The sequence below is a fragment of the Chiloscyllium punctatum genome, chromosome 8 (genome assembly GCF_047496795.1).
Source record: "Chiloscyllium punctatum isolate Juve2018m chromosome 8, sChiPun1.3, whole genome shotgun sequence".
NCBI lineage: Eukaryota > Metazoa > Chordata > Chondrichthyes > Orectolobiformes > Hemiscylliidae > Chiloscyllium > Chiloscyllium punctatum.
The window spans coordinates 121,686,848-121,714,086 of NC_092746.1; the positions used below are offsets into that span (position 1 = coordinate 121,686,848).

The 27,239-nt window shown below is 45.2% G+C and overlaps 1 protein-coding gene across 2 annotated transcripts in view; it reads left to right on the top strand.

Annotated features, from left to right (window-relative positions):
- plcd1a (phospholipase C, delta 1a) overlaps nucleotides 1–27,239 on the top strand; it is a 92,747-nt gene that overhangs the window by 54,328 nt on the left and 11,180 nt on the right. For both annotated transcript variants that reach the window (XM_072576373.1, XM_072576372.1), the window contains exons 3-10: nucleotides 10,868–11,096; nucleotides 17,512–17,641; nucleotides 18,150–18,378; nucleotides 18,852–19,053; nucleotides 20,719–20,863; nucleotides 24,379–24,531; nucleotides 25,073–25,216; nucleotides 26,565–26,721. In XM_072576373.1, the coding sequence (XP_072432474.1) occupies nucleotides 10,868–11,096; nucleotides 17,512–17,641; nucleotides 18,150–18,378; nucleotides 18,852–19,053; nucleotides 20,719–20,863; nucleotides 24,379–24,531; nucleotides 25,073–25,216; nucleotides 26,565–26,721 (1,389 nt within the window). The remainder of the gene's footprint in view (nucleotides 1–10,867; nucleotides 11,097–17,511; nucleotides 17,642–18,149; nucleotides 18,379–18,851; nucleotides 19,054–20,718; nucleotides 20,864–24,378; nucleotides 24,532–25,072; nucleotides 25,217–26,564; nucleotides 26,722–27,239) is intronic.

The window sequence follows — 27,239 nt, forward strand, 5'->3', positions numbered from 1 at the left end:
TTTACTGTTCCCAGGGACCCAAATAAGTGGGAAACATTTTGATTGTGAAGTGCAATAAATGTGCCGAGCTTGGCATGATCTTTCTGGCATTTTCCATTCAATCAGTCTAACGCAGAGAAGCAAGTACTCTTGGGCTGAGGTTTAATAAATTAGGAGGGAAAAATATACGAAGTTTGTGCAGGAAAGGTTGGTGGATATGGAGCAGCCTCAGTGCGGTGACTTAAATACTCCTCTGCAGTTGTGTGTCAGCCCAACTCTAAATAGGTGGTTGTGGCTTCAGGATTCCCTCCAGAGGCCTGAGAACACCATCTGAAACAACAACAGTACTGCGGGAGTTTGACACTACTGGGAGGTGCCATTTTTCAGTCATGGAGTTAAATGAGGGGTGTTTCTGCCCTGCAACAGAAGCAAATGTTTTTTGTGGCTGCCATACTGAAAGGGTTAAAAATCACACAACACCAGATTATAGTCCAACAAGTTTATTTGGAAGTAAGAGCTATTGGAGTACTGCTCCTTTTAAGTAACAGCACTCCGAAAGCTTGAACTTCCAAACAAACCTGTTGGACTATAACCTGGTGTGTGATCTTCGAACTTGGATTAGTGGTGCTGGAAGAGCACAGCAGTTCAGACAGCATCCAAGTAGCTTCGAAATCGAAGGGCTTTTGCCCGAAACGTCGATTTCGAAGCTACTTGGATGCTGCCTGAACTGCTGTGCTCTTCCAGCACCACTAATCCAGAATCTGGTTTCCAGCATCTGCAGTCATTGTTTTTACCTCGATCTCCGAACTTGGTCCACCCTAGTCCAACACGGTACGTCATACTGAAAGGGAGCAGTGGGGTGGACTTCTGAAGTAGTGATTGTCTGTGGTGACCTGTTTTTAAAAAAAACTAATTGGTTATTGTCACCTTTCACAGCAAGATCCCATAAACAGATTGAGGTTCAGCATGTGCCCATGTTCCACTGTTTAGCTGAGATCTACCAGCCTGAAGCAGTGTGGGCAGGAGGTTAGTGTACAGATCAAGGGTGAGTCATGTTTGACTTGCTGGGGAAGCTCAGATATGTCAAGACAAGTCTTGAGAGAAGATACTCTTCTGGCCCTGAGGCAGCTGGTGTTTCAGGGACTAGTCTGGTCATTTGCCAGCAGCACTGCATGAAACCACACACTCCTCCAAACGGGCTTGAGGGGGTGTCGCAGGGCCCCAAGATATGAGCGGTTTTACCCCCCCCTCCCCACAACCTAATCTCAATCCTGGCACAGGATGGCTGAACTGGAGGGATTTCTCCCCACAGGACTATGTCAAAACTACAACCAGCAGAGTGACGTGATTGATACATTATTTAATCATCTCTTATTCACTTTTGCAGTCAGGTTGAGCTCACTTAGCAATTTTATTGGCTACATAAATTTGCTCAATTAATGGGGAAGAGCTAGCCCAGAGCATTGGGCTGAATGGCCTCTATCTATGCTTGAAGATTCGATCATCTAGCACCCAGAACACAGGGAGAGGCCTTTCAGTCTTAACTTCATCAAAGTCTTAGAAGCCAGTGCCATGTCTTATTGTTTGTTGAGATATGGCCGTAATTGGTAAGATCAGCATTTGTTGCTTGCGCTTAATCCTTGACTTAATGGTTTTCTGCCATTGTAGAAAGCAGTTTGAGTTGTGAGTCCGTCAGACAATAGATTTCCTTCTTTGGTGAACCAGGCAAGGTTATTCAACTAACAGTGGCAAATCTTTATGCCAGATGTATTAAATGTTCTTCCAGCTGCCTTGGTGGGATTTGGATGTGGGTGCCCAGAGGTTAGTTTGGGGCCTTTGGACTGGTAGAGTGATATTACTCCAGCATCTTTGCTTCCTCGTCAGTGTAGTCACTGAAGGTAATACAGCAGTCCATTTATACAAAGCAAGCTCCCAAAAAGCAATTGTGATGACCAGCTGAATTGTTTCGTGGTGTGCAGAAAGATAAATGTTGGCCAGACCCCTCTTCTGGAAGCTTTCACAAAATGCTGAATTCTGCATTGGCACTCACTTGAAAATGCTCTGAGGGATCGACAACAAATCCTGCTATTGGTAGAGTCCCCCTCCAGTATCCTGGTCAGGCTGGGGTTCTGGTGTATAAGGAGGGGAGTAGTGTGGGATTGATGGAGAAATCAGCAAGGGTAATTTCCGTCACGGCAAGAATCCCCAATATATTTTTATTTCAGGAAAGGGATGTCGTGGTGAATTTGGTGATGGAAGTAACTGTATAAGACCACATATGGAGAGCTGTGTACAGTTTGGCATGTTGTTTTGGAGGTAGTTCAGAAGGAGGATTTCATAAAACAGATTTCAGAAATGAGGAGACTGGGCATAAATGGCTCAAACACTCCAGTTTAAAAGAATAGCGGAGGTTTAATTGAGGTTTTGAAGATGCTAAAGGGCATTTAAGTGGGCATTGGGCATACATTTGGATAATAATGGAACAGTGTAGGTTAGATGGGCATCAGATTAGATTAGTTTACTTACAATGTGGAAACAGGCCCTTCGGCCCAGCAAGTCCACACCGACCCGCTGAAGCGCAACCCATCCACACCCATTCCCCTACATTTACCCCTTCAACTCTCACTACAGGCAATTTAGCATGGCCAATTCACCTGACCTGCACATTTTTGGACTGTGGGAGGAAACCGGAGCACCCGGAGGAAACCCACGCAGACACTGGGAGAATGTGAAAACTCCACACATTTAGTCGCCTGAGGCAGGAATTGAACCCAGGGCTCTGGCGCTGTGAGGCAGCAGTGCTAATTTGTGCCACCGTGCCGCCCACTAAATTAATTTCGCAGGTCAGCGCAACACAGGGCCAAAGGGCAAACATTACTTTGCTGTAATGTTCTATGTTAACATCCACTTCTCTACCCTCATCGATTACCTCCTTCAGTTCCTCAAAATTCAGTTGGATTGGTAAGACATGAACTGCCCTGCACAAAGCCATGCTGACTCTCCCTAACTAGGCCATGAGTTGAATCGGATTGAATTTATTGTCCCATGTACCCGAGGCACAGTGAAATGCTTGTTCTTGCGAGCAATACAGGCAGATCACAGAGTTAAATAGAACAGATAGTAAATAATAGATAAACAGCGGCAAAAACAAAAACACAGGTACAGGTGAATGTTAAGAGTTTGAGAGTCCATTCAGTATTCTAACAACAGTCGGGTAGAAACTGTTTTGAAACCGGCTGGTGCGTGTGTTCAGGCTTCTGTACCTTCTCCCCGATGGTAGAGGTTGTAGAAAAACATTGCCAGGGTGGGACGGATCTTTGAGAACGCTGGCGGCCTTTCCTTGGCAGCGGGCCTGGTGGATGGATTCTACAGATGGGAAGTTGGCCTTTGTGATTGTCTGGGCTGTGTTCACCACTCTCTGTAACTGCCTCCAATCTTGAATAGTACAGTTGCCATACGAGGTAGTGATACATCCAGACCGAATGCTCTCAATGGTGCACCTATAAAAGTTGGCAAGGATATTCACCGTCATGCCAAATTTCCTCAGCTGCCTGAGGAAGAAGAGACGTTGTTGGGCCTTTGTAACCAGTGCGTCCACATGAAGAGTCCAAGAAAGCTTGTTGTGGATGACCGCTCCCAGGAGCTTGACACTGTCCGTTCGTTCCACCTCTGTGCTGTTAATGTGTAGGAGGGCCGAAAGTCAATAATGAGTTCCTTGGTTTTGCCGGCATTGAGAGCTAGGTTGTTCTCAGTGCACCATTTTTCCAGGTCTTCCGCCTCCCGTCTGTTTCATCACCATCTGAAATTCGACTGACTATGGTAGTGTCATCAGCAAACTTGTAAATGGCATTAATCTTGGTATTTGGCGATGCAGTCGTCGGTATACAGCGAGTATAATAGGGGGCTGAGCACGCACCTCTGAGGGGCTCCAGTGTTGAGTGTTAGTGCGGATGAAATATTGTCCCCAATATTCACTGTGGCCTCTGGGTCAGGAAATTGAGGATCCAGTTGCAGAGAGTGGACCTTAGTCCGAGATCACTAAGTTTAGTCATCAGTCTCGAGGGGGTAATAGTGTTGAGTACAGTTCAGCCTTCAATGAGTAGGATTCTTACATAGCTATTCTTGGCGTCAAGATGCTGTAGGGAGGAGTGAAGGGAAAGTGATATGGTATCTGACGTGGATCTGTTGGTCCGTTAGACAAATTGGAGTGGGTCAAGAGTAGTGGGGAGGCAGGAGTTGATTAATGCCATGACCATCCTTTCAAAGCACTTCATGACCATCGAAGTTAGGGCCACTGCGAGATAGTCATTGAGACATGCTGCATGAGCCTTCTTCGACACAGGGATGATGTTGGCCATCTTGAAACAGGAAGGGATAGTCATCTGCTGCAAGGAGAGGTTGAAGATGTCCGAGAAGATCTCTGCCAGTTGATCTGCGCATGCTCTGAGTGCACGGCCTGGTACTCTGTCTGATCCCATTGCTTTCCTTGGATTCACACGAGGAAAACTGATCTGATCTCTGATGCAGTGACAGTTGGGATAGGTTCGTTAGGACTTGTAAGGGGACCCTTAGGAAGTAGCGACCATAATATGGTAGAGTTCAGTCTGGAGTTTGAAAGGGAGAAGGCGAAATCTGATGTAATGGTGTTACAGTTGAATAAAGGTAATTATGAGGGCATGAGAGAGGAACTGACTAAAATAGACTGGAAGCAGAGGCTAACCGGGAAGACACTAGAGCAAAAATGGCAGGAGTTTGTAGGTATAATTGAGGACACTGTACTGAGGTTCATTCCCAAGAAAAGAAAGATTAACCGGGGAGGGATTAGACAACCTTGGCTGACAAAGGAAGTCAGGAAATGTATTAAAGAAAAAGAGAGATCCTATAAAGTGGCTAAGAACAGTGGGAAATCAGAAGATTGGGAAGGATACAAAAGCAAACAGAGGATAAAAAAAGAGTGTAATAAGAAATGAGAGGATCAAATATGAAGGTAGGCTAGCCAGTAATATTAGAAATAATAGTAAAAGTTTCTTTCAGTACATAAGAAACAAACGACAGGCAAAAGTAGACATTGGGCCACTTCAAACTGATGCAGGGAGCCTAGTGATGGGAGATAAGGAAATAGCAGGAGAACTTAACAAGTACTTTGCGTCAGTTTTCACAGTGGAAGACATGAGTAATATCCCAAAAATTAAAGGGTGTCACGGGGCAGGGCAGGCACGGTGGCACAGTGGTTAGCACTGCTGCCTCACAGCGCCAGAGACCTGGGTTCAATTCCTGCCTCAGGCGACTGACTGTGTGGAGTTTGCACATTCTCCCCGTGTCTGCGTGGGTTTCCTCCGGGTGCTCCGGTTTCCTCCCACAGTCCAAAGATGTGCAGGTTAGGTGAATTGGCCATGCTAAATTGCCCGTAGTGTTAGGTAAGGGGTAGATGTAGGGGTATGGGTGGGTTACGCTTCGGCGGGGCGGTGTGGACTTGTTGGGCCGAAGGGCCTGTTTCCACACTGTAAGTAATCTAAAAAAAGTTAAAAAGTCTTAAAATTGATAAATCTCCTGGCCCCGATGGGATACACCCTAGAGTTCTGAGAGAGGTTGCTGAGGAAATAGCAGAGGCATTGGTTGAGATCTTTCAAGAGTCACTGGAGTCAGGAAAGGTCCCGGATGATTGGAAGATGGCTGTAGTAACCCCCTTGTTCAAGAAAGGATCAAGGCAAAAGATGGAAAATTATAGGCCAATCAGCTTAACCTCGGTTGTTGGTAAAATTCTAGAATCCATCATTAAGGATGAGGTTTCTAAATTCTTGGAAGAGCAGAGTCTGATTAGAACAAGTCAACATGGATTTAGTAAAGGGAGGTCATGCCTGACAAACCTGTTGGAATTTTTTGAAGAGGTAACAAGTAGGTTAGACCAGGGGAACCCAGTGGATGTGGTCTATCTGGACTTTCAAAAGGCCTTTGATAAGGTGCCACACGGGAGACTGCTGAGCAAGGTGAGGGCCCATGGTGTTCGAGGTGAGCTGCTGGGATGGATTGAGGATTGGCTATCTAACAGAAGGCAGAGAGTTGGGATAAAAGGTTCTTTTTCAGAATGGCAGCCGGTGACGAGCGGTGTCCCGCAGGGTTCGGTGCTGGGGCCACAGCTGTTCGCATTATATATTAATGATTTGGATGAGGGAACCGGGGGCATTCTAGCGAAGTTTGCCGATGATACAAAGTTAGGTAGACAGGCAGGTAGTACTGAGGAAGTGGGGAGGCTACAGAAGGATCTAGACAGGTTGGGAGAGTGGTCCAGGAAATGGCTGATGGAATTTAACGTGAGCAAGTGCGAGGTCTTGCACTTTGGCAAAAAGAATATAGGAATGGACTACTTTCTAAATGGTGAGAAACTTAATAAAGCCAAAGCACAAAGGGATCTGGGAGTGCTAGTCGAGGATTCTCTAAAGGTAAACATGCAGGTTGAGTCTGTGATTAAGAAAGCGAATGCAATGTTGTCTCTTATCTCAAGAGGGTTGGAATATAAAAGCAGAGATGTACTACTAAGACTTTATAAAGCTCTGGTTAGGCCCCATTTGGAGTACTGTGTCCAGTTTTGGTCCCCACACCTCAGGAAGGACATACTGGCACTGGAACGTGTCCAGCGGAGATTCACACGGATGATCCCTGGAATGACAGGTCTAGCATATGAGGAACGGCTGAGGATACTGGGATTGTATTCGTTGGAGTTTAGAAGATTAAGGGGAGATCTAATAGAGACGTACAAAATAATACATGGCTTTGAAAAGGTGGATGCTAGAAAATTGTTTCTGTTAGGCGAGGAGACTAGGACCCGTGGACACAGCCTTAGAATTAGAGGGGGTCATTTCAGAACGGAAATGCGGAGACATTTCTTCAGCCAGAGAGTGGTGGGCCTGTGGAATTCATTGCCACGGAGTGCAGTGGAAGCCGGGACGCTAAATGTCTTCAAGGCCGAGATTGATAGGTTCTTGTTGTCTAGAGGAATTAAGGGCTACGGGGAGAACGCTGGCAAGTGGAGCTGAAATGCGCATCAGCCATGATTGAATGGCGGAGTGGACTCGATGGGCCGAATGGCCTTACTTCCACTCCTATGTCTTATGGTCTTATGGTCTTATGGTCGCAGTAGGTGTTACCTCTCTGCCGAAATTCTGCTCAAAGTGAGCATAGAAGGCGTTGAGATGATCTGGGAGGGATGTGTCCATTGTCTGCTATCTTGCACTGTCTCTTTTTAGAACCTGTGATGTCATTCAGCCCTTGCCATAGTCGCCGGGTCTCTAGTTTGGATCAGTATTGGTCCTTGGCTGTCTTGATGGCTCTGTGAAAGTCATACTTGGATTCCTTCTATTTGAGTGGGTCTTCTGATCTGAAGGCCTCATGCCTGGTTTTTAGCAGGTTCTGTATGTCCAGATTCATCCAGGGTTTCCTATTGGGGAACACCCGCATTGACTTCCTTGCTTTTCCAAACCTACGTAAATAGTATCCCTAAGAATTCTTTCCAGTAGTTTCCCCACCCATTGCCGAGAGACTCACTGGCCTGTAGTTTCCTGGATTTATCCCTATTTCCCTTCTTGAACAGAGGAACAACTTTAGCTACTTGCCAGTCCTCCTGGACCCCTCCAGTGTCTAGCAAGGATACAACTATCTTGGTCAAGGCCCCAGCAATCTTCTCTCTTGCCTCTGTCAATAATCCAGGGTAGATACAATTGGGCCCTGGGGACCTATCCACCTTAATGCTCTTCAAGAGATCCAACACCACTTCTTTCTTGATCTCAAAATGTCTGAGCATGCTGCTATCCTCCACATCCTTCTGGATGAATATCAATGCAAAGTACTCATTTTAGGATCGCCCCCTTATTCTCTGCCTCCAACCACAAGTTCCCTCCTTTATCCTTGTGTGCTCCTGTCTTCTCCCTTGTTAACCTCATGTTTTTAATGTATCTATAGAATACCTTGAGCCACTCTTTTAACCCTACTTGCCAAAGTCGTCATCTGGCCCTTTTTGCCCTCCCAATTCTCTGCTTGAGTACTTTCCTTATATTTCTCATGGGTCCTGAGCGATTTTAACTTCCTAGACCTTGAGTTCTGGAAACTCCATAGATTTTTCTGAAGGTTCACCTCAGTAGTGTCTTGAAACCAGATGGGCATCACCGTTTTGGGGGCTCCCACTTCTCCGTTGTCCCAAAAGCGATGAGTTATTGGGGAGCTAGGGATTTTGCATGCACCTCACTGTTTGTGAAACAGCTGGAAAGCTACAAACCTTCTCAAACAATTGAAATGAGAGGTCTTGTCACAATCTGTGATCAGACTCTGTGTGTGTGTGTGTGTGTGTGTCTGTCTATTTTTGAAAACTGAGTCAGGAAACCTGGCTTTCCTGATTATTCCCACTTCTTCTGTTTTGAACTGTGTCACAACTTTTGAATGTCAGTTGTGACATTCTGATAGCAAGCTTCTCAGCAATTGGGGGAGGGGGAGGTGGTGATACACCTGTGCATGCAAGTGCACATACATACACACTCAGCATTGCTTAAGTATTGTTTGAGCCCTCTTACTGCCACCTGTATCTTAACCAGGACCCTTTTCTCCCATAACTATCGCCCAAGACTATTTTAACAGAAGGTAATTAAGGCAAGTAAAATGTAAAAGAGTTCTAACACTTGCAGTATGAGTTGCATTAGAGCCCTGTCCAATTATTTATCTCTGGGAGCTGGGTGAACTGAGTTATATAGATTTTTATTGTCTCGTACAAAAATAATGAAGTTGTTTTGTGTTATATGCAAAATGCAACACTCTGGCGCCATCTTGAAACACTGAATATAATGAGCTTTATTGCAGTCAAATTTTTCATCTGTCGTCTTGTTCCCCCTCTTCTGCTCCAGCCGCTGCTTGACATTGGCCAGGTCTCGGTTACAGGCCTCCACCTCCTGCCATAACCATTACCGCTGTATCCAAGCTGGAACCATGGACCTTGGGATGCGTGGGTTCCGTACCTCCCCGTTCTCCATCCAGCCCTCTTCCAGCCACTGCTGCCTGTCTGCCGGCCATCCCTTTCACTGACTGTTCCACTTCTTCAGGTGCCCGGGCCTAGCTGTGGACCTGGATCCTCGGAGCAGCCTACGAGTTCGGGCTGGAGGAGTCAGCCTGGTCTCTCTGTTCACTCCACTCACTCCACTCACTCCACTCACTCCACTCACTCCACTCACTCCACTCACTCCACTCACTCCACTCACTCCACTCACTCCACTCACTCCACTCACTCCACTCACTCACACCAACCTTGGACTTTGGGAGGAAACCCACACAGACAGTGCCCCAAGGTGGGAATCAAACCCAGGTCCCTGGCACTGTGGCAGCAGTGCTGCTCCTATTTCCTCTGGATGCAGTCACTGACTTTGTAGGTAAACATAGTTATTGAACTGTTCACAAACAATAGGGAAATCCACCAGCAATTGCTCTGTTTGTGGTGGTAGTGGTTGACCAAAACACTGGGGCCAAAAATATTGAACTTAGAATGTCTAACCTCTTGTCTGGAGGTCCTTGCTACAAATTGCCAACCCCACTGTCCCAAATGTGATGGACCCCTTTTAGAGATGGTATTGCAATAGAGTTTCTAACGTCCAGCACTACAGTAAACTTGTGTTTTTATGGCACCTTTTTAATGTAACCAAGCTCTTCCAGACGCGTCACAGGGGTGTTACAAAATAAAGTCTAGTACAGAGCCACCGAGAGAGAGCTTGGATCAGTGACCAAAATCTTGGTCCAAGTCGAAGTGGGAAGGCTAAGGGGATAAATTCCAGAGCTTAGGGCTCAGGCAACCGACTCTACCAATAATGCAGTGATTTACTTTTACACAAAAGGATAGATTTGGAGGACAGCAAAAATCTCAGTGGGTTATGGAGTCAGATTTCAGATGGCAAGGGCCAAGGCTAAGGAGGGATTTGCAAACACTGGTGAAAACTTTTAATATCAATAAATATCTTGGCTGGGAAGCAGTGCTGGAATAGAAATAATTGTTGAAAACGACTTTGTGCAGGTGATGACGTGGCGGCCGAGTTTCGGGTGACCTTCGAGGTTATAGAACCATAGAAATAATACATCACAGAAGGGGCCCATCCTGTCCATGCTGATTCAAAGGCATCCTTTCTAATCCCATCTTCTTACACAAGGTCTGTAGCCAGGGTGGGTTAACTGGGACATCAGGCCGGAGTTTAGGAACACTTCAGCTTAGCTGTGAGCGGTTACATGGTGCATTAGAACATAGAACAGTACAGCACAGAACAGGCCCTTCAGCCCACGATGTTGTGCCGACCATTGATCCTCATGTAAGGTAAACCTAATGTACGAACCCTCAAATTTCTGGGACCATATGCATGTCCAGCAGTCTCTTAAATATCCCCAATTACCTCGCTTCCACAACTACTGCTGGGAACGCGTTCCATGCTCTCTCAACTCTCTGCATAAAGGACCCCCCCTCTGACATCCCCTCTATACTTTCCACAGCTTAAAACTATGACCCCTCGTATTAACAATTTCTGCCCTGGGAAAAAGTCTCTGGCTATCAACTCTATCTATGCCTCTCATTATCTTGTACACCTCCATTAGGTCCCCTCTCTTCCTTTTTTCCCAGTGAAAAAAGTTCGAGCTCAGTCAACCTCTCTTCGTAAGATAAGCCCTCTATTCCAGGCAGCATCTTGGTAAACCTCCTCTGAACCCTCTACAAAGCATCCACATCTTTCCTATAATAGGGTGACCAGAACTGGACACAGTATTCCACATTGATGATCCAATGGACACATTGATGTGGGTTTTTCTGTTGTTGATACTCTGAAGACTGCCTCCTCTCTGACCTGATTGCTGTTTTTTTGCTGTTCTCCCACAGTCTCGATTGATGACATTCAGGAGTTGCGGCCTGGTCACCAGTCTGAGGGCATGCAGAAGTTTGCCATGGATATCCCTGCTGCCCGCTGTTTCACCATCGTCTTCAAGGGCATGAAGAAGAACCTGGATCTTGTTGCCAGTGACGCGAAGGAAGCCAATCATTGGATTGACGGCCTCAACAAGCTCAAGAAAAGAGACTCAAAGATGAACAAGAGAGAGCGTCTGGACCAGTATCCTTTTCTGGGGATCCAATGTACATGGGGTGGGGAAAGAAATAAAATTCTTCTTGAATGCCCCCTTATCCACTGGCATTATGCGTTCGCTCCCTCCTCCAGCAGTGTGTGCCACTTACAAGACGCACTACATTACAGCAACTCACCAAGCATTCCCTGACAGCATTGGCAAAACTCATGGTCTCCAGCATCCAAAAGGACAAGGACAGCAAATACATGGGAGCAACACCACCTACAGTTTCCTGTCCAAATCATAGAATCATAGAATCCTTACAGTGTGGAAACAGGCCCTTTGGCTGAACAAGTCCACACTGATTAGAGTATCCCATGCAAACCCATTCCTTTCTCCTCTTACTCTACGTTTATCCCTAACCTACGCATCTCTGAACAACATGGGCAATTTAGCATGGCCAATTCAGCTAACCTGCACATCTTCAGATTGTGGGAGGCAACCCACCCAGACATGGGGAGAATGTGCAAACTCCACACAGACTGTCGCCCAAGCTGGAATCTAACCTGGGTCCCTGGTGTTGTGAGGCAGCACTGCTAACCACTGAGCCACCCTGTAAAGTCATTCAACCTTCAGTCTTGGAAATATAGTGCCCTGTTCTTCGACTGTCGCTAGGTCAAGATTCTGGAATTCCCTCCCTCAGGGGATTGTGCGTCCACATATGCAGCGTTGGCCACGTGTTCAAGCGGATAACTTGCCACCAACTTCTGCAGGGTGATCAGGGAAGCGTGTCCCAGAAAGTGTAGCCCATCTCCCAAGAATGAATTTTTGTGTCCCCCCCCTCCTCTTCCCAGATGCCACTCATTGAAATCTCTGCCTGTGTCCAAGCAGATGCTTAAACAAGTGGTGAGTCTTCACAGAAAATGCATGATTTAGAGAGAGAAAATTCACCCAACCATTTTGCGTGCGACACCTTGGCAATAGAATGGAAAGTGGGCTATTCAGCAACAGGAAGCTTCACACATCTGTTGGACCCATCTGTTTCCCCACTGTCTGTTTACTTGAAGGCTTGCATTTGGGTACAGGTGAAGATAGGTGTGCTATGGCATAGCAAGTAAAATAGGAATCCACCTCCCCTCACCCTCTTGGAATGCAGAATGAGGGCTTGCGTTTACATGTGCTTTCCTCAACCTCCAGGTATCCTCGCAACCTGTTGTAGCCATTGGATTACTTTTGAAGTGCAATCTTGGTGGTAGTTAGAGGAAGTAAGAAGCAAGCCCCCACCTGCCCCCAAAAAAGCCAAACAAACAACACACTGATAATAATGATTTGAGGGATGAAGACCGCATGTGGGAGGAGGGCAGATCTTACGACACCGACATGGAGAGAGACACAGACCCATCCAATGTGGTGCTCCTGATCTTTTGTATCAGTCTGCACAGGCACATGGGGTCATGTCTCATTTGCCTCCATGATTGGGGATGCATGTTAACCATATGGCCCTAGAACAAGTTTAAAATAAATAATCCGTGGTAACTGGTATCTCGACCATCTTTACAAACCTGCAGATAAGTGGAATCTGGTCTGGATAATCAAAGGCAGTGACCAGATAATGCCATTTCCTGCTCCCAGAACAATTGGCTCTAGCTTCAGTGCCGGCTCCTGAAGGAACCTTCTCTTTTCTCCCCACATTTTGTTATTTCAAACAGCAAACAGTGAGGTCGTGGTGTATGATACCACTCTTGTGGGTGTGGTCAAAGTGCTTGGAGGGAGGAAATCGGGCAGCTGCCTGGAGGGGGACAGGCAAACTCTTACAGCTTTGCAGTAAGAATAGGAGCACGGGAACCTGCCCTGACCCCTCTGCTTCCTGAAGCAGTATTGTTCAATGTAAGGCCACTCTTCATTGATGCCTGCTTGTGCGGTTTAGTGGATAAAACACAAGCCTATGATTCAGAGGGTGATACTCCCACTCCAAAACCCAGCTTGCCACTGCCCTGAAGAACACAGTCCTCTGAAGAGTATGGGGAGATTTTTCCAGTGTTTAGCTAAAGTTTATCTCAATCTGCAACATGTAACCAGATAATCTGTTTTTTCTTTTAAATCCTGTTGCTGTTTATAATACTTTGCTGTGCGTGGACTGTCTTGCAAGTTTCTTAAAGCACAGTGAGTCCAGTCCACTCCTCAGCCTTGTACTCACAGACTTGTGATGGCTCTCTGTCCACTTGTCGCTGTCTCCTTGTGTGCGTTCTTGTGTCCAAGCCGCACCTCTGCCCTCCCTGACTTCTATAGCCCCCTCTGGCTTTACAGCCCTCCGCGAGCTCCGTTATCTCATCCAACCCTTGACAGCCCTCCCTATCTCCTTAACTACCTCTCGCCCCAACCAATTGTTGGGAACCTTTCAATTCCACCCCATCTTCACCCCATTAGTGGCTGTACCTTGTGCTGCCTACACTGAGCTTTGGAGTTCTCCTTCAATACCTGTAAGATGTCTCTGCCTCACTGCCACTGCTCCTTGAAGTTGGTTTTAACAATGTGCTAATATCATCTTGTGCAGTCTGGTGTCAGTTTTGCACTTCAGGATTGCTACCTCCAGTAAAGGTTCTAGGATTATTTGGCTGCCAAAACAACTATCACTGTACTCCAAAGCTTTTGAGAATATATTGAAAGAAACAATTGTTTACTTCAGAGGCAGGAGGTTTCTCCTCTGAACTAGCAGTAGTTAACTGTATCCACTTATCCCCCCCTGCTACTCCTTCCAACTTACTGTCTACACCACCATGTGAATTCTGCAACTGAGCAGAATTTGTGTACTTTTGTTTTTTTAAGGATTTCTCATTTGTACACTGGTTATTCTAAAGAATGTCAAACTTGACCTGTGATCATCTCCAAACTGACCTTGATTTGATGGAGAAAATTGTGGTATTTGAGTACATGAATATTGCTACCATTTCACTTTTCTTGGCTGGGTCTAAGGGCCTGTTTGGTTTACAGGATAGAGGCACAATGACCAGAATTTAAATGAATTAGTCATAGAGATGTACAGCATGGAAACAGACCCTTCGGTCCAACCCGTTCATGCCGACCAGATATCCCAACCCAATCTAGTCCCACCTGCCAGCACTTGGCCCATATCCCTCCAAACCCTTCCTATTCATATACCCATCCAAATGCCTCTTAAATGTTGCAATTGTATCATCTGCCTCCACTTTATCTGGCAGCTCATTCCATACACGTACCACCCCGTGTGTGAAAAAGTTGCCCCTTAGGTCTCTTTTATATCTTTCCCCACTCACCCTAAACTTATGCCCTCTAGCTCTGGACTCCCCGACCCCAGTGAAAAGACTTTGTCTATTTACCCTATCCATGCCCCTCATAATTTTGTCAACCTCTATAAGGTCACCCCTCAGCCTCTGATGCTCCAGGGAAAACAGCCCCAGCCTGTTTAGCCTCTCCCTATAGCTCCAATCATCCAACCCTGGCAACATCCTTGTAAATCTTTTCTGAACTCTTTCAAGTTTCACAACATCTTTTCTGACAGGAAGGAGACCAGAATTGCACGCAATATTCCAAAAGTGGCTTAACCAATGTCCTGTACAGCCACAACATGACCTCCCAACTCCTGTACTCAATGCTCTGACCAATAAAAGCCTGCTTTCCCAAAATGTAGCACCTCGCATTTATCTGAATTAAACTCATCTGCCACTTCTCAGCCCATTGGCCCATCTGATCAAGATCCTTGAAGCTGTTGTCTGAACAAAATACAGTTTATTACATGATAGCAATTAGTTATATATATTTTTAATGAACCTGCTCAGAGATATAGTGACATCTCTGGGCCACGTGATCCTGGCTTCCTGGCACAGAAGTAGGGAAACTACCTTAACAATTGGGTATAAGTCTGATTATTGTTATGAAGACTTGGGAGACATGGATGATCTGTCTGTCTCCTTCAAGTTCCAGACCTATTCTCTGCAATTTTCCACCTAAGACTGTATGATGTAGTCAGACTGGTTGGAGTTTATTGCTGGCTCCAATATGAATTAACCCTTTCAGAACCATGATGTAAAAAAAAATCACTAGGCATTGTCCTGTACCATCCTGTCATGTTGGTTTTTCTGCAGCGTGGCATATTGGCTGAACCATTAGGCAATCATCAGCTAATGATCAGTTCATAGGAGTCTAATGAGCTGGTACTAATAAATTAGTGTTCTAATGGAGCATTTCAAAGTATTATTGAGTGGTTGGCAAGGATGACAGGGACCTTTTTGATGTGCCTGTATACCAGTCCCTTAAGATATTAGGACGAGAGGATAAATTGGTTAAAATGACATATGATGCATTTGCCTTTATTAAACAAAGCACCGAGTTTAAGATTAGGAAGATTGTGCTAAAACTGTATAAACCATTGGTAAGACTTAGCTAGAGTACTGTGTATAGTTCTGGAATCCATGAGGTATGTGATAGCGATGGGAAGGGTACAGAGGGGATTTACCAGGATTTTGCCTGGGCTGGAGACTTTATTATGAAGAGAACTTGGAGAGACTGGGGTTGCTTCCCTCGGAGCAGAAGAGACTGAGAGGGGACATGATTGAGATGTTTAAAATGTATGAGGGGCATAGGCTGGAAGAATGTTCTTTCATTTTGCAGGACCCATTGACTGCAGGGGCATAGATTTAAGTAAAGGGGCAGGAGATTTAAAAGGGATGGAGTCATACAGCACAGAAACACCCCCTTCAGTCTGACCTGTCTTTGCTGACTGGGTATCATAAATTGAGCTAAGTCTATTTTCCTACACTTGACCCATATCCCTCTAAGGCAAAAGTGAGGACTGCGGATGCTGGAAACCAGAGTCTAGATTAGAGTGGTGCTGGAAAAGCACAGCAGATCAGGCAGCATCCGAGGAGCAGGAAAATCGACGTTTCGGGCAAAAGCCTGGGCAAAGATTCCTGATGAAGGGTTTTTGCCCGAAACATCGATTTTCCTGCTACTTGGATGCTGCCTGACCTGATGTGCTTTTCCAGCACCAATCTAAACCATATCCCTCTAAAACCTTTCCCATTTATGTACCTATCCAAATATCTTTCAAACATTGTCATTGTACCTGCCTCTAACATTTCCTCTGTCAGCTCATTCCATATGCACACTATCCTCTGTGAAGACATTGCCCCTTGGGTTCCTTCTTTAAATCTTTACCCTCTTATTTTAAGCCTGTGCCCTCTATCTTTGGACTCCCCTCCTTGGGAAAATCCCTTTGATATTCATCTTATTAATGCCCCTCATGATTTTTATAAATCTTCATAAGATCACCCCATAGCATCTGATACTCCAAGGATAAAGTCCCAGCCCCTCCTAATTCAAGCCGTCCAGTGCCAGCACATCCTGGTAAATCTCACCTGTGAGGAAAAACATTTTCAAGAGGGTGGAATCTGAAACTCACTGCCTGTAGGCATGTCTAGCCAGAAAACCCTTGTATTACTTCGATGTGCACTTGTGATGCCAAGGCATACAAGACTATGGTGCAAGTGCTGGAAAATAGGATTAGGATAGTTTATAGATTCCCTGCAGTGTGGAAACAGGCCATTTGGTCCAACAAGTCCACACTGACCCTCTAAAGAGCACCCCACACAGATTCCCCACTCTGTCCCTGTAACCCTGCATTTTCCATATGCTGATCCACCTAACCCACACATCCCTGAGCACTGAGGGCAATTTAGCATGACCAATCCACTAACCTGCACACCTTTTGGACTGTGGGAGGAAACCGGAGCCCCCAGAGGAGACCCACGCAGACCTGGGGAGAATGTGCAAACTCCACACAGTCAGTTGCCCGAAGCTGGAATTGAACCCGGGACCCTGGCTCTGTGAGGTAGCAGTGCTAACTACTTGAGCCAGCGTGCTGCCTTAGCTTCATTTTTTTTTTGATCAGTGCAGGCATGATGGGCTGGAGGGCCTTTTACTATTTGTAGATCACTCTGACTCTCGTAAGTTGGCAGTATGACCAAGGAGCTGAAAATGTTTTGCTGGAAAAGCGCAGCAGGTCAGGCAGCATCCAAGGAGCAGGAGAATCGACATTTTGGGCATGAGCCCTTCTTCAGGCTCTGATCTCCAGCATTTGCAGTCCTCACTTTCTCCAATATGACCAAGGAGGTCATTTAAAAAGGCCTTGCATTAAATGGAGGATGGTGCCATTATTTAAAAAAAAAACTAGCAAGGTACCTGTAATTAATAAGGGGTCAAAAGCAGCTAATATTGAATTTAAAGTTGGAACATCTTTTGAGGGCTGTTGCCGTGCAGTGGTAGTGTCCTTACTTCTGAACTAGGAGACCTGAGTTCATGCCCCAGCTTCAGAGCTGTGTCATGACATCTCTGAACAAGTCGATTAGAAAATGTCAGGGAAATCTTAGAGTTTGCAGAGCTTTGAAGCTCGACCGGTCAAGTTTGCTTCCTTGAATTACCATTCAGATGGTTTCAGATTTATCTTCAAAAGGCTGACGTGAACAAAGACAATAAAATGTCGCTGGATGAAGTAAAACAGTTTCTGCGCATGATGAACATTGAGGTGGATGATGCGTACGCAAAGGAGCTGTTTGTGGTACAGTATTGAGAGCCACTCTTCATACCTTCTGTGCAGGAGTGTTTGGGGGAGGAGGGGGTGCGTGAGCTTAGTCGTTATCGCTCGCGATCACATTCCTCATACCTGAGCCCAAACAGTTGGCTGTTCATCTACAATGTGCATCACAATCATCCCCCAATTCCACATTTTTCATCAACGCCCTTGTCCATTTTAAACTCAGACTGGTGATGCAGAGTGGGGGTAGAAATTAATTTGGCTGGCACCATTTCTGCTGAGTACTGGTTTGGATTTGTACTTTTCTGTCTGATAGGGTATAGATTCACCAGTAATCTAAAGGGAGTGAATAAATAGTTGAAGGAGGGAAAAAAGTGGAGCGATACAAGGTTGGAACAGTGTAATGGGGCTAACTGGATTGTTCTTTGAAAGAGTCAGTACAGTGGCTTTGCCTTCCCAGTGTGATGCTTTCCCATCATTGCTTTCTTTCACCTCCCTCACTCCAAACTGAAGTCTCCTTTAAATTCCACAGAAATGCGATAAATCAATGGATGGCACAATCCAAGGCAAAGAGATCGAGGAGTTTTACAAGCTGGTGACAGAGCGTGAAGAGATCACTACCATCTTCGAGGCCTACTGTGACAAGAACCGCTTCCTTACGGTGGACAAGCTGACTGATTTTCTGCGGAAGGAGCAAAGGGAAAACGTGAACCAGGAGTACGCAGCACAGCTCATTCAAAAGTACGAACTCAATGAGGAAGGTAAGCCCCTGCCCTAAGATGCCCCTCACTTCTGAAGTAGAGTTGCTGACTCTGCAAGAATGTATTCCTGGAGAGCTCTTCACCTGACTCCTCTTGCCAAGCATCCTGCCCCACCCTCATATCCTTGACCATCCAAGGCAGCTGTTCCTAGCCTGCTTGTGGCCAATCAGAGTGCAAACAATTTTTGTGATCTTACTGGATTATATTTCATTTTCAGTCAAATATTCTCTTTCTCCCATCTCAGTTCATTAAGCAGAAAGTGTTAAAAGAAAGATGATTAATCCATTTTCTTTTGTCCCCATTATTCCTTTCACCCTGTTATTGCCCATGGCAGTGTCAGGATATTGATGATCTAACCTTCGAAACCCCCGGCCAGTCCTAGCAGATTGACAATTCTGTTTTCCAACTTTTTGCAAGTCTGATAGGAGATATGTTTGGATGTTAACAATGACTCATTTGTTTTGTCAAATCAGCAAGGTTTGATTCCATCATGACCAAAGACGGTTTTATGAGCTACCTGATGTCACCAGCTGCTGATATTTTCAACCAGGAACACAACAAAGTTTACCACGACATGACTAAGCCACTCAATCAATACTTCATTTCGTCCTCCCACAATACCTACCTGACAAAAGATCAGCTTGAAGGACCCAGCAGCGTTGAGGCCTACATCAGGTACTGACATCTGCAGAAAGCTCTGTCTGCTTAAACTAGCACAAATGTGTATTTAACAAGGTGGGGTGGTGTGGTGTTGGTTGGTGGAGAAAGCAGAGGTATGACTGTCCACTGACTATCCAAAATCAAACGTGTACTCCTTCCTCCTCTTTGTCAGTTCCAGGGCGCTATCTCCATGGAACACCATGGAGTCACCTTGTCCAATTGATCAGCATCCTTTTCTCCTGTCGTACAAATTGTGAACATTGGAAATTTGGCATTCTTGCATTTGTCCTGATAAGTGCAAGATAAAAAGCTTTGACAATTATGATAGAGCTTCACATGGCTTTTATTTTAGCCCAAAGTTCATTATTGTTTTGGGGCGAGGTAACATTCTGCCCTGCAGTTTGAGAGGAAGATTGAGCTCAGGGGTTACCAGCAATTCAGGAGCATGCTACAGCCACTTGCCTTATTGTTTTCTTTGGTCTGAAAGCGTGGCACTGAGTATCCTGGTGTCTGACATCTGAGTTGGAGTGTATTAAGGTTAGCATGAATAACTGGAATTGAGGCAATAATCAGATCAGCAATGATTCTGTTGAATGGTGGTAGATAGAAGGGGCTGAATGTACTCCCACACTTAATTGGTATATTTGTATGCTTTTGATGGACATATGTGCTTGTACTCTTCCTCCAGGGAATTTAATTCCCTGCTAATCTCCAACATGCATGCTTGAAATCACAGAGACAGACCTGATCTGTTCTATCATCTTATGCTGCTCATTTCTTTCATCGCTTGTCAGGAACACTCTACAAAAGTGAGGCATTTGTGCTGAGCTTGATCATTGCTTCACCAGTTGAGTATTGGGTTCAGTTCTGGGATCCTTGTTCTAACATGAACGCTAAACTCTGAGAGGGTGCAGCAGGAATTTACCAGAACATTAGCAGAGATGAGAAACTTCTGTCACGGAACCATTAGGGCCAATCTCCGTCGAGCTGGGAAATTCAACAGGAGGTAATAGAATTGTTTAAAGGTATGAGGAACACTTGTGGAATAAATAAGGGGCAACTTTCCATTGACAGAAACCTCTGCGATTTGATTTAATGTAATTAATAAAAGAGCCTGGCAGGAATTGGGGGGGAAAAACTATGTTTTTCCACAGTGAGATGTGATAATCTGGAATGGGCTGCATGAGAGCTTTTTCATTCACTTCATGGGAAGTGGGCCTTGATGACAAGATCAGCATTTGTTGCCCATCCCTAATTGCCCTTGAACTAAGCGGCTTGCTGGGTGGTTTGAGGGCAGTTAAGAGTTGAGCACACTGCAGTCGGTCTGGAGTCAGATGTAGGCCGGACTGGACAAGGATGGCAGAATTCCTTCCTGAAAGAACATTAGTGAAGCAGTTGGGTTTTTGCAACAATCAGTGATGGTTTTGTGATCAATCTCTGACCTTAAGACTGGCTTAATTTCTTTTCTTAAAAAAAAAGTTAGTAGAAATAATCATGCTTAACAGAGAATTTAAATACTTGTAGTGGGGGCAATAATTTTGGTGATATGGGGGGAAAAGACCAGTTGAGGAAGATATTGGACTGCTCTGTCACAGAACTGGAGCAGATGTAATGGGCTGAATTGCCTTTCTCTGTACTGTGGTGCCACAGGAAGCTAAGTTTATGCTGTCTTGCCTGCAGTGCCCTAAATAAAGGCTGCCGCTGTGTGGAACTGGACTGCTGGGATGGACGAGATGGAGAACCGGTCATTTATCACGGCTACACCCTCACCTCAAAAATCCTCTTCAAGGACGTCATCCAAGCTGTTAAGCAATATGCCTTTAAGGTAAGCCAGTGTTCACAGGACTTTGTTTGAGCCTTCAGTTCATTGTAACTCAAAGCCCTGTATGTGAGATTGAACTGAGTGGCACTGAAGGTTAGATCTAACCTGTTGTGTCTGGCAATTGACTGGGACCATAAAGATGCACAACAACAGTAAGAGCTTATGTTTGGAGCAAAGGGAAGAAAGTCTTGAATTCATGTAGCACCATTCACAACTTCAGGACCTCCCACCAGAATGTTGAGGGGGAGGCAATGTCCCAATGGTTTTATTATCGGACTATATTAGTCCCGAGATCCAGGTAATGTTCTGGGGACCTGGGTTCAATCCTGTCTTGGTAGATGGTGAAATTCGAATTGGGTAAAAAGACCTGGAATTAAGAGTCTGATGATGACTGTGAAATCATTGTTGTTTGTTTGGAGTGGTGGGGAAAGCCATGATTCACTAATGTCCTTTAGGGAAGGATACTGCCATCCGTACCTAGTCTAGCCTGTCATGTGACTCCAGACCCACAGCAATGTGGTTGACTCTGAACTGCCTTTTGGGATGAGCAATGCGTATTGGCTGAGCCAGCAATGCCCACATCCTGAAATTGAGTGCAATCTGCTCCATGACTAAGATTCTCATATTTATATCAGTGTCAGACCTCCAATCCTCCTCCCTTCCCTCCCCCAGAAGATACTGATTGGCTCCTATTCAAGCACCGTCTCAATTTAAAATTCTCATCCTTGTTTTCAAGCCCAACTCTCCCCACCTCTTTAATCCCTCGCTCTGAACATCTGATTCTGGCCTCTCGACCCTCCCTGATTTTAATTGTTGTGCCTCCAACTACTAGAGACCAGCATCAAAATTCCCTTCCTAAATCTCCCTGCCTCGCATCCTCACTTTCCTCAAAACACTCCTGAAAGTATAGTTCTTTGGCCAAGCTTTTTGGCTATCAGCCCTAATGTGTCCTTGTATGGTTTCTTCTCTAAATATATTTGTTAAAGCTGCTGCAAAGTTCCATGGGTCTTTATTACATTGAAGGCATGAGATAAATATAAATCCTTTCCTCTCATGTACTCCTCTAATTTCCTTTGGAAAGTATCTCAGCTATTTTCATCAACCAGTTCCTGTTGCAGCAAGTTCCAGCTTCTTGCCACACTCTGTTAAAGAATTCTTTAAAAAATCTTTTGGAATATGGGTGGTGAAAGCCAATAATTCTTGCAGCTGAGTAGCTTACTAGGCCATAGTTGAGAGTCATCCACATTGTGTGGGTTTGGAGTCATATAAAGGCCAGATCAAGTGAAATTTCCAACAGATCGGATGGGTTTTCATTAAAACCTGTAACAGCTTCATGCACAAAGAGCCAAAGTGGGGAAATGGGGGGGGGGGGGGGGGTCAAAGTGCCATTCTGGCAGCTATTACACAGTTTTGGTTCAGTCTCTGGATAACTGAAGAAACCCTGGACGATCCTGGAAAGTCTAGTGGACGACCAATGCTTTGGATTTTTAAAAAACAAAGCAAAAAAACATCTGAAATTCAGAGTCTAACAATGACCATTTCAAAACCAGCTGGTTCACTAATGTCCTTTAGGGAAGGAAACTGCCAGCCGCACCTGTCTGGCCTACATGTGACTCCAGACCCACAGCAATGTTGACTCTTAATTGCCCTCTGGGATAGACAAATGCTGGCCTCGCCAGTGACACACTCACAAAGATAAGTAGAATGGGGAGACTTTTGGGGAAAAATGTAAGGGTTTACAAAACAGAAGTGTTAAGCTTCCTTTGTTTAATACTTGCATGGTAAAATATTTTGTTTAAAATATAAAATCTTGAGTTTCTTTTGGTAATTAAGTTATTTTTAAAATTAATGATCTCCTTCAAGACTTCATCGTTCAGAATCTCTTTTGTATTGTTCATTTGTGGGATGTGGCCAGGGTCTATTGTCTGACCCTAGTTGCCCCCTTGAGAAGCTGTCTTCTTGAACTGCTGCATTCCACCTGCTGTGTGTTGACCCACAATGCCCTTGGGGAGGGAATTCCAGAATTTTGGAACAGCGATATATTTCCAAGTCAGGACGGTGAGTGGCTTGAAGAGGAACTTGCAGGTTACTGGTTCCTTTGTCCTTCTAGATAGAGCTGGTCATGGGTTTTGAAGGTGCTGTTTGAGGATTTTGGGTGAATTTCTGCAGTGCACCTTGTGGATAGTACACACTGCTGCTACTGAGCGTTGGTGGTGGAGGTTTGTTGATGTTCTCCATTCAAGTGGGCCGCTTTGTCCTGGACGGTGTCGAGCTTCCTGAGTGTTGTTGGCGTTGCACCCATCCAGGCAAATGGGAAGTATTTCATCACACTCCTGACTTGTGTCTTGTAGATGTGGACAGGCTTTGAGAGGTCAGGAGGGGAGTTATTCATTGTGAGGTATTCTTAGCCTCTGGCTGCAAGAGCAGGTCAATGTTTAGATGGCAAGTCCAGTTGAGTTTCTGGTCAGTGGTAACCCCCAGAATGTTGATGGTAACACCAATGTCAAGGGGCAGTGGTTAGATTGTCTCAATAAAAATTGGCATTGCCTGGCATTTGTGTGGTGCGAATGTTACTTGCCAGTTGTCAGCCCAAGCCTGGATATTGTCCAATCTTGTTACATTTGGACATGGACTGCTTCAGTATTGAGGAGTCTTGAATGGTGCTGAACATTGTGCAATCATCAGCAAAGATTCCTATTTCTAATCTTATGAGATGGTTTGGACTAGGACACTAACCCTGAGAAACTCCTGCAGAGATGTCCTGGAGTTAAGATGACTGACTGTCAATCATCAAAACTCCAACCAGCAGAGGATTTGCGTCAGACACCTACTGAGTCATAGAGATGTACAGCACGGAAACAGACCCTTCGGTCCAAACTGTCCATGCCGACCAGATATCCCAACCCAATCTAGTCCCACCTGCCAGCACCCGGCCCATATCCCTCCAAACCCTTCCTGTTCATATACCCATCCAAATGCTTCTTAAATGTTGCAATTGTACCAGTCTCCACCACTTCCTCTGGCAGCTCATTCCACCCATGACATGTACCACACTCTGTGTAAAAAAAGTTGCCCCGTAGGTTTCTTTTATATCTTTCCCCTCTCACCCTAAACCTATGCCCTCTAGTTCTGGATTCCCCGACCCCAGGGAAAAGACTTTGCCTATTTACCCTATCAATGCCCCTCATGATTTTATAAACCTCTATAAGGTCACCCCTCAGCCTCCAACGCTCCAGGGAAAACAGCCCCAGCCTGTTCAGCCTCTCCCTATAGCTCAAATCCTCCAACCCTGGCAACGTCCTTGTAAATTTTTTCTGAACCCTTTCACGTTTCACAACATCTTTCCTGGCTCCAGTTTTGTTAGGGCTCCTTGATGCCACAGTTGGTCGAAGGGATGTCGCTGTCACTGTCGTCTCCCCTCTGGAATATTGCTCTTTTTCTTGTCCATGTTTGAACCAAGACTGTAATCTCTCGATGTCTGTCCAACTGAATGGTGTACTATGGTATTTGTTTTCCAGGCGTCTCCTTATCCTGTCATCCTGTCTCTGGAGAATCACTGCAGCATAGAGCAGCAAGTTGTCATGGCTCAGCACATGAAGAGCATCCTCGGTGACATGCTGCTTACCAACACAATTGACGGCAAAGTCCCAACCAACTTCCCTTCCCCTCAGGTAAGAGACAACATGATGAGAGATGGGAGTGGAGGCCTTGAATCAGCTATGATAGGGTTGAATAGTGGAGTGAGCTTGATGGGTAGTGTTGCTTTATTCCCAACATTCCAATATTCTGCTGCACATGTTATCTCACTCTATAAGAGAGCGACAGGATACTTTATAAATGTTGAAGCATTAGAAACAGTGGAGGTGCAGAGTCCAGGTAGATCACTATAAAGCCATGAACAGGGACTGAAAATCAAAAAGGCTAATGAGATTTTGATCTCTATCTCAAGGATTGGGGATAGAAGTTATCCTTCACTCTGGATAAACCTTTTGAATTGCTGTGTTCCAATCTGGGCACTGCACCTTGGACCTTTGCTCACCCTCTGAATGCTGTTCTTCAAGACTCTAACCCCTTGAGTGAGGAATCTCCGAGGCTGGACGGCTATTAGGTGATTGTCAGGGTGGGAATGGTTGGGAGGAGGGTGGTGAATTCACCGTAAGCCAGCCGTGCGCATTCAGTAATTGTTCCTGGTTTCTGATGAATGACATGCAGCAACTGAAGGGGAAGATCCTGGTGAAAGGGAAGAGGCTGAATCGCCTGGAAGCTCCCCAGGATGCCGACATGGGCGATGAGGTTTCTGATGAGGATGAGGCCGCTGAACAAGACAGTGAAGACGAGCAAAAGGAAGTTAAAAAGGTGGGTGATCTTGCAGGTGAAATTTGCACCTCCCCTGCTCCTTTTTCCCCTTCCACCACCCCCATTGTCCTTCACCCTCCTTCATTACCCCCTGGCCCCTCTTTCTCCCACCTCTCTTGGCCCTTACCAGTCGATCCATTTCTCCCTCCGCCTCTCCCATTTTCCCTCATTTTTATTCCATTGATTCTACTAGAGGCTTGCGAGAGGAAACAATTAGCGAGGAGGCAACAAGAACTCAGTTGCATAGACCTCAGGACTTGTGTCATTTAAAGTAGCATGAATATCTGCTCGAGGCAAAGACTTGGCCTCTGGCTGTTACTGGAGTAAGATGTCATCCTTTCACGATGAGGTGAGGTGCATTGTTGGATCAAAGTACAAGGAGCTTTGCTCTGTTTCTAAACCCATACTGTACCTCTCCTGGGAGTGTTTGATGGGAATACTTAGAGCAAGCTTTATTCTATAATTAAACATGTTTCCGAAATGGGTAGCTACAACGGAAAGTTTTATGTTCCAAGGAAGAAGGCTGAATAGTTTGTCCTATCCTGGAAACCCATCATGTCCCTCCCATCACATTACTAATTTGTTCTTTGAAAACTCTTGAGATTTTGCTTACTCGGCGATCTCCAGCTTTCGCTATTAACCAACATTTCTAGGTGAAAGCATATTCCTTATGACTTGCCCAATGCCAGTTTTTAACTGACTTGTCTTTGTCATTATAATCGTGAGGTTTAACCCAAGACTTAGTGTTTCCTCCTCAACCACTTTGTTCTTGAGTGAAAACTCATAGCGTGATGAGGCACAAAAGATTAGATTCTCTACAGTATGAAAACAGGCCCTTTTTGGCCCAACAAGTCCACACCAACCCTCCAAGGAGTAACCCACCAGACTCATTCCCCTATCATATATTTACCCCTGACTAATGCACCTAACATTACAGGCAATTTTAGCATGACCAATTCACCTGACCTGCACATCTTTGGATTGGCCATTTGGCCCTTCAAGCCTGTGCTAGTTTATTAAGTGCTATTCCACCCAGTCATCCACCCACCACTCATTGTCCACATTCCTGTACCTTTTCCCTTTTCACGAATGTATCCAATTCCCTTTGAAAGTTTATGCTGTACATCTAAGCTTAGGAAAAATGCACCTTGGATATCTTGGGATGTTAGAGCATTCCATGCAGTCTTGTTAACTGTGATGGGATTAAGGCTGTTACTTTTCTTTCTGATTTGACATCAGCCAAGACAGCATTTGTCCATCTTGCCAAGCTCAGAGTATGTCAATGAAACTGTGTCTAAGAACCCCTACACCTGTAACTGTGTTGTGGCTAAATGTCTCTTTCTTCCAGAGTGGGAAGATAAAGTTGGCTAAAGAACTCTCCGACCTTGTCATCTTCTGCAAGAGTGTCCACTTCAATGGATTTGAAGATGCTGCACAAAACCAGGTTTTCTATGAGATGTCATCCTTTGTAGAAAGCAAGTTCAATAAACTGACACAGGAAACGGGTAAGTCGAACACAAGGAATAGTATTTAAAAAAGATCACTTGGCCCTTCAAGCCTGCTCTGTCAATTGTCATGAGCTGATCTACCTGATTTTCACCACCTCTCAATATCCTCATATCCCTTGATTCCATTCATTCCCAAAAATCCATGGATCTCAACCTTGAAAATACTGAGCATCTAGGAGAAAGTGAGGACGGCAGATGCTGGAGAATCAGAGTCAAAACGTGTGGCACTGTCTAACCCTAACCCTATTGCACCTTCCTGATGGAGGGTTTATGTCCAAAACATCGCCTATCCTGCTCCTTGGATGCTGCCTGACCTGCTGTGCTTGTCCAATGCCACACTTTCCGACTCTGTTTCACCTTGGAGTAATACAAAGATGACTCTCTAGCTCCAAATCCAAATTATATAGATGTTTAAAGCTCTGTAAATAAGCTTTACAGAAGTTTCTCTCTTTTTTTTTTTGTTTTGTGCGATCTTTAAAGTGAGTTCTACTCACTCTAAAGTTAAAAATCTCTCG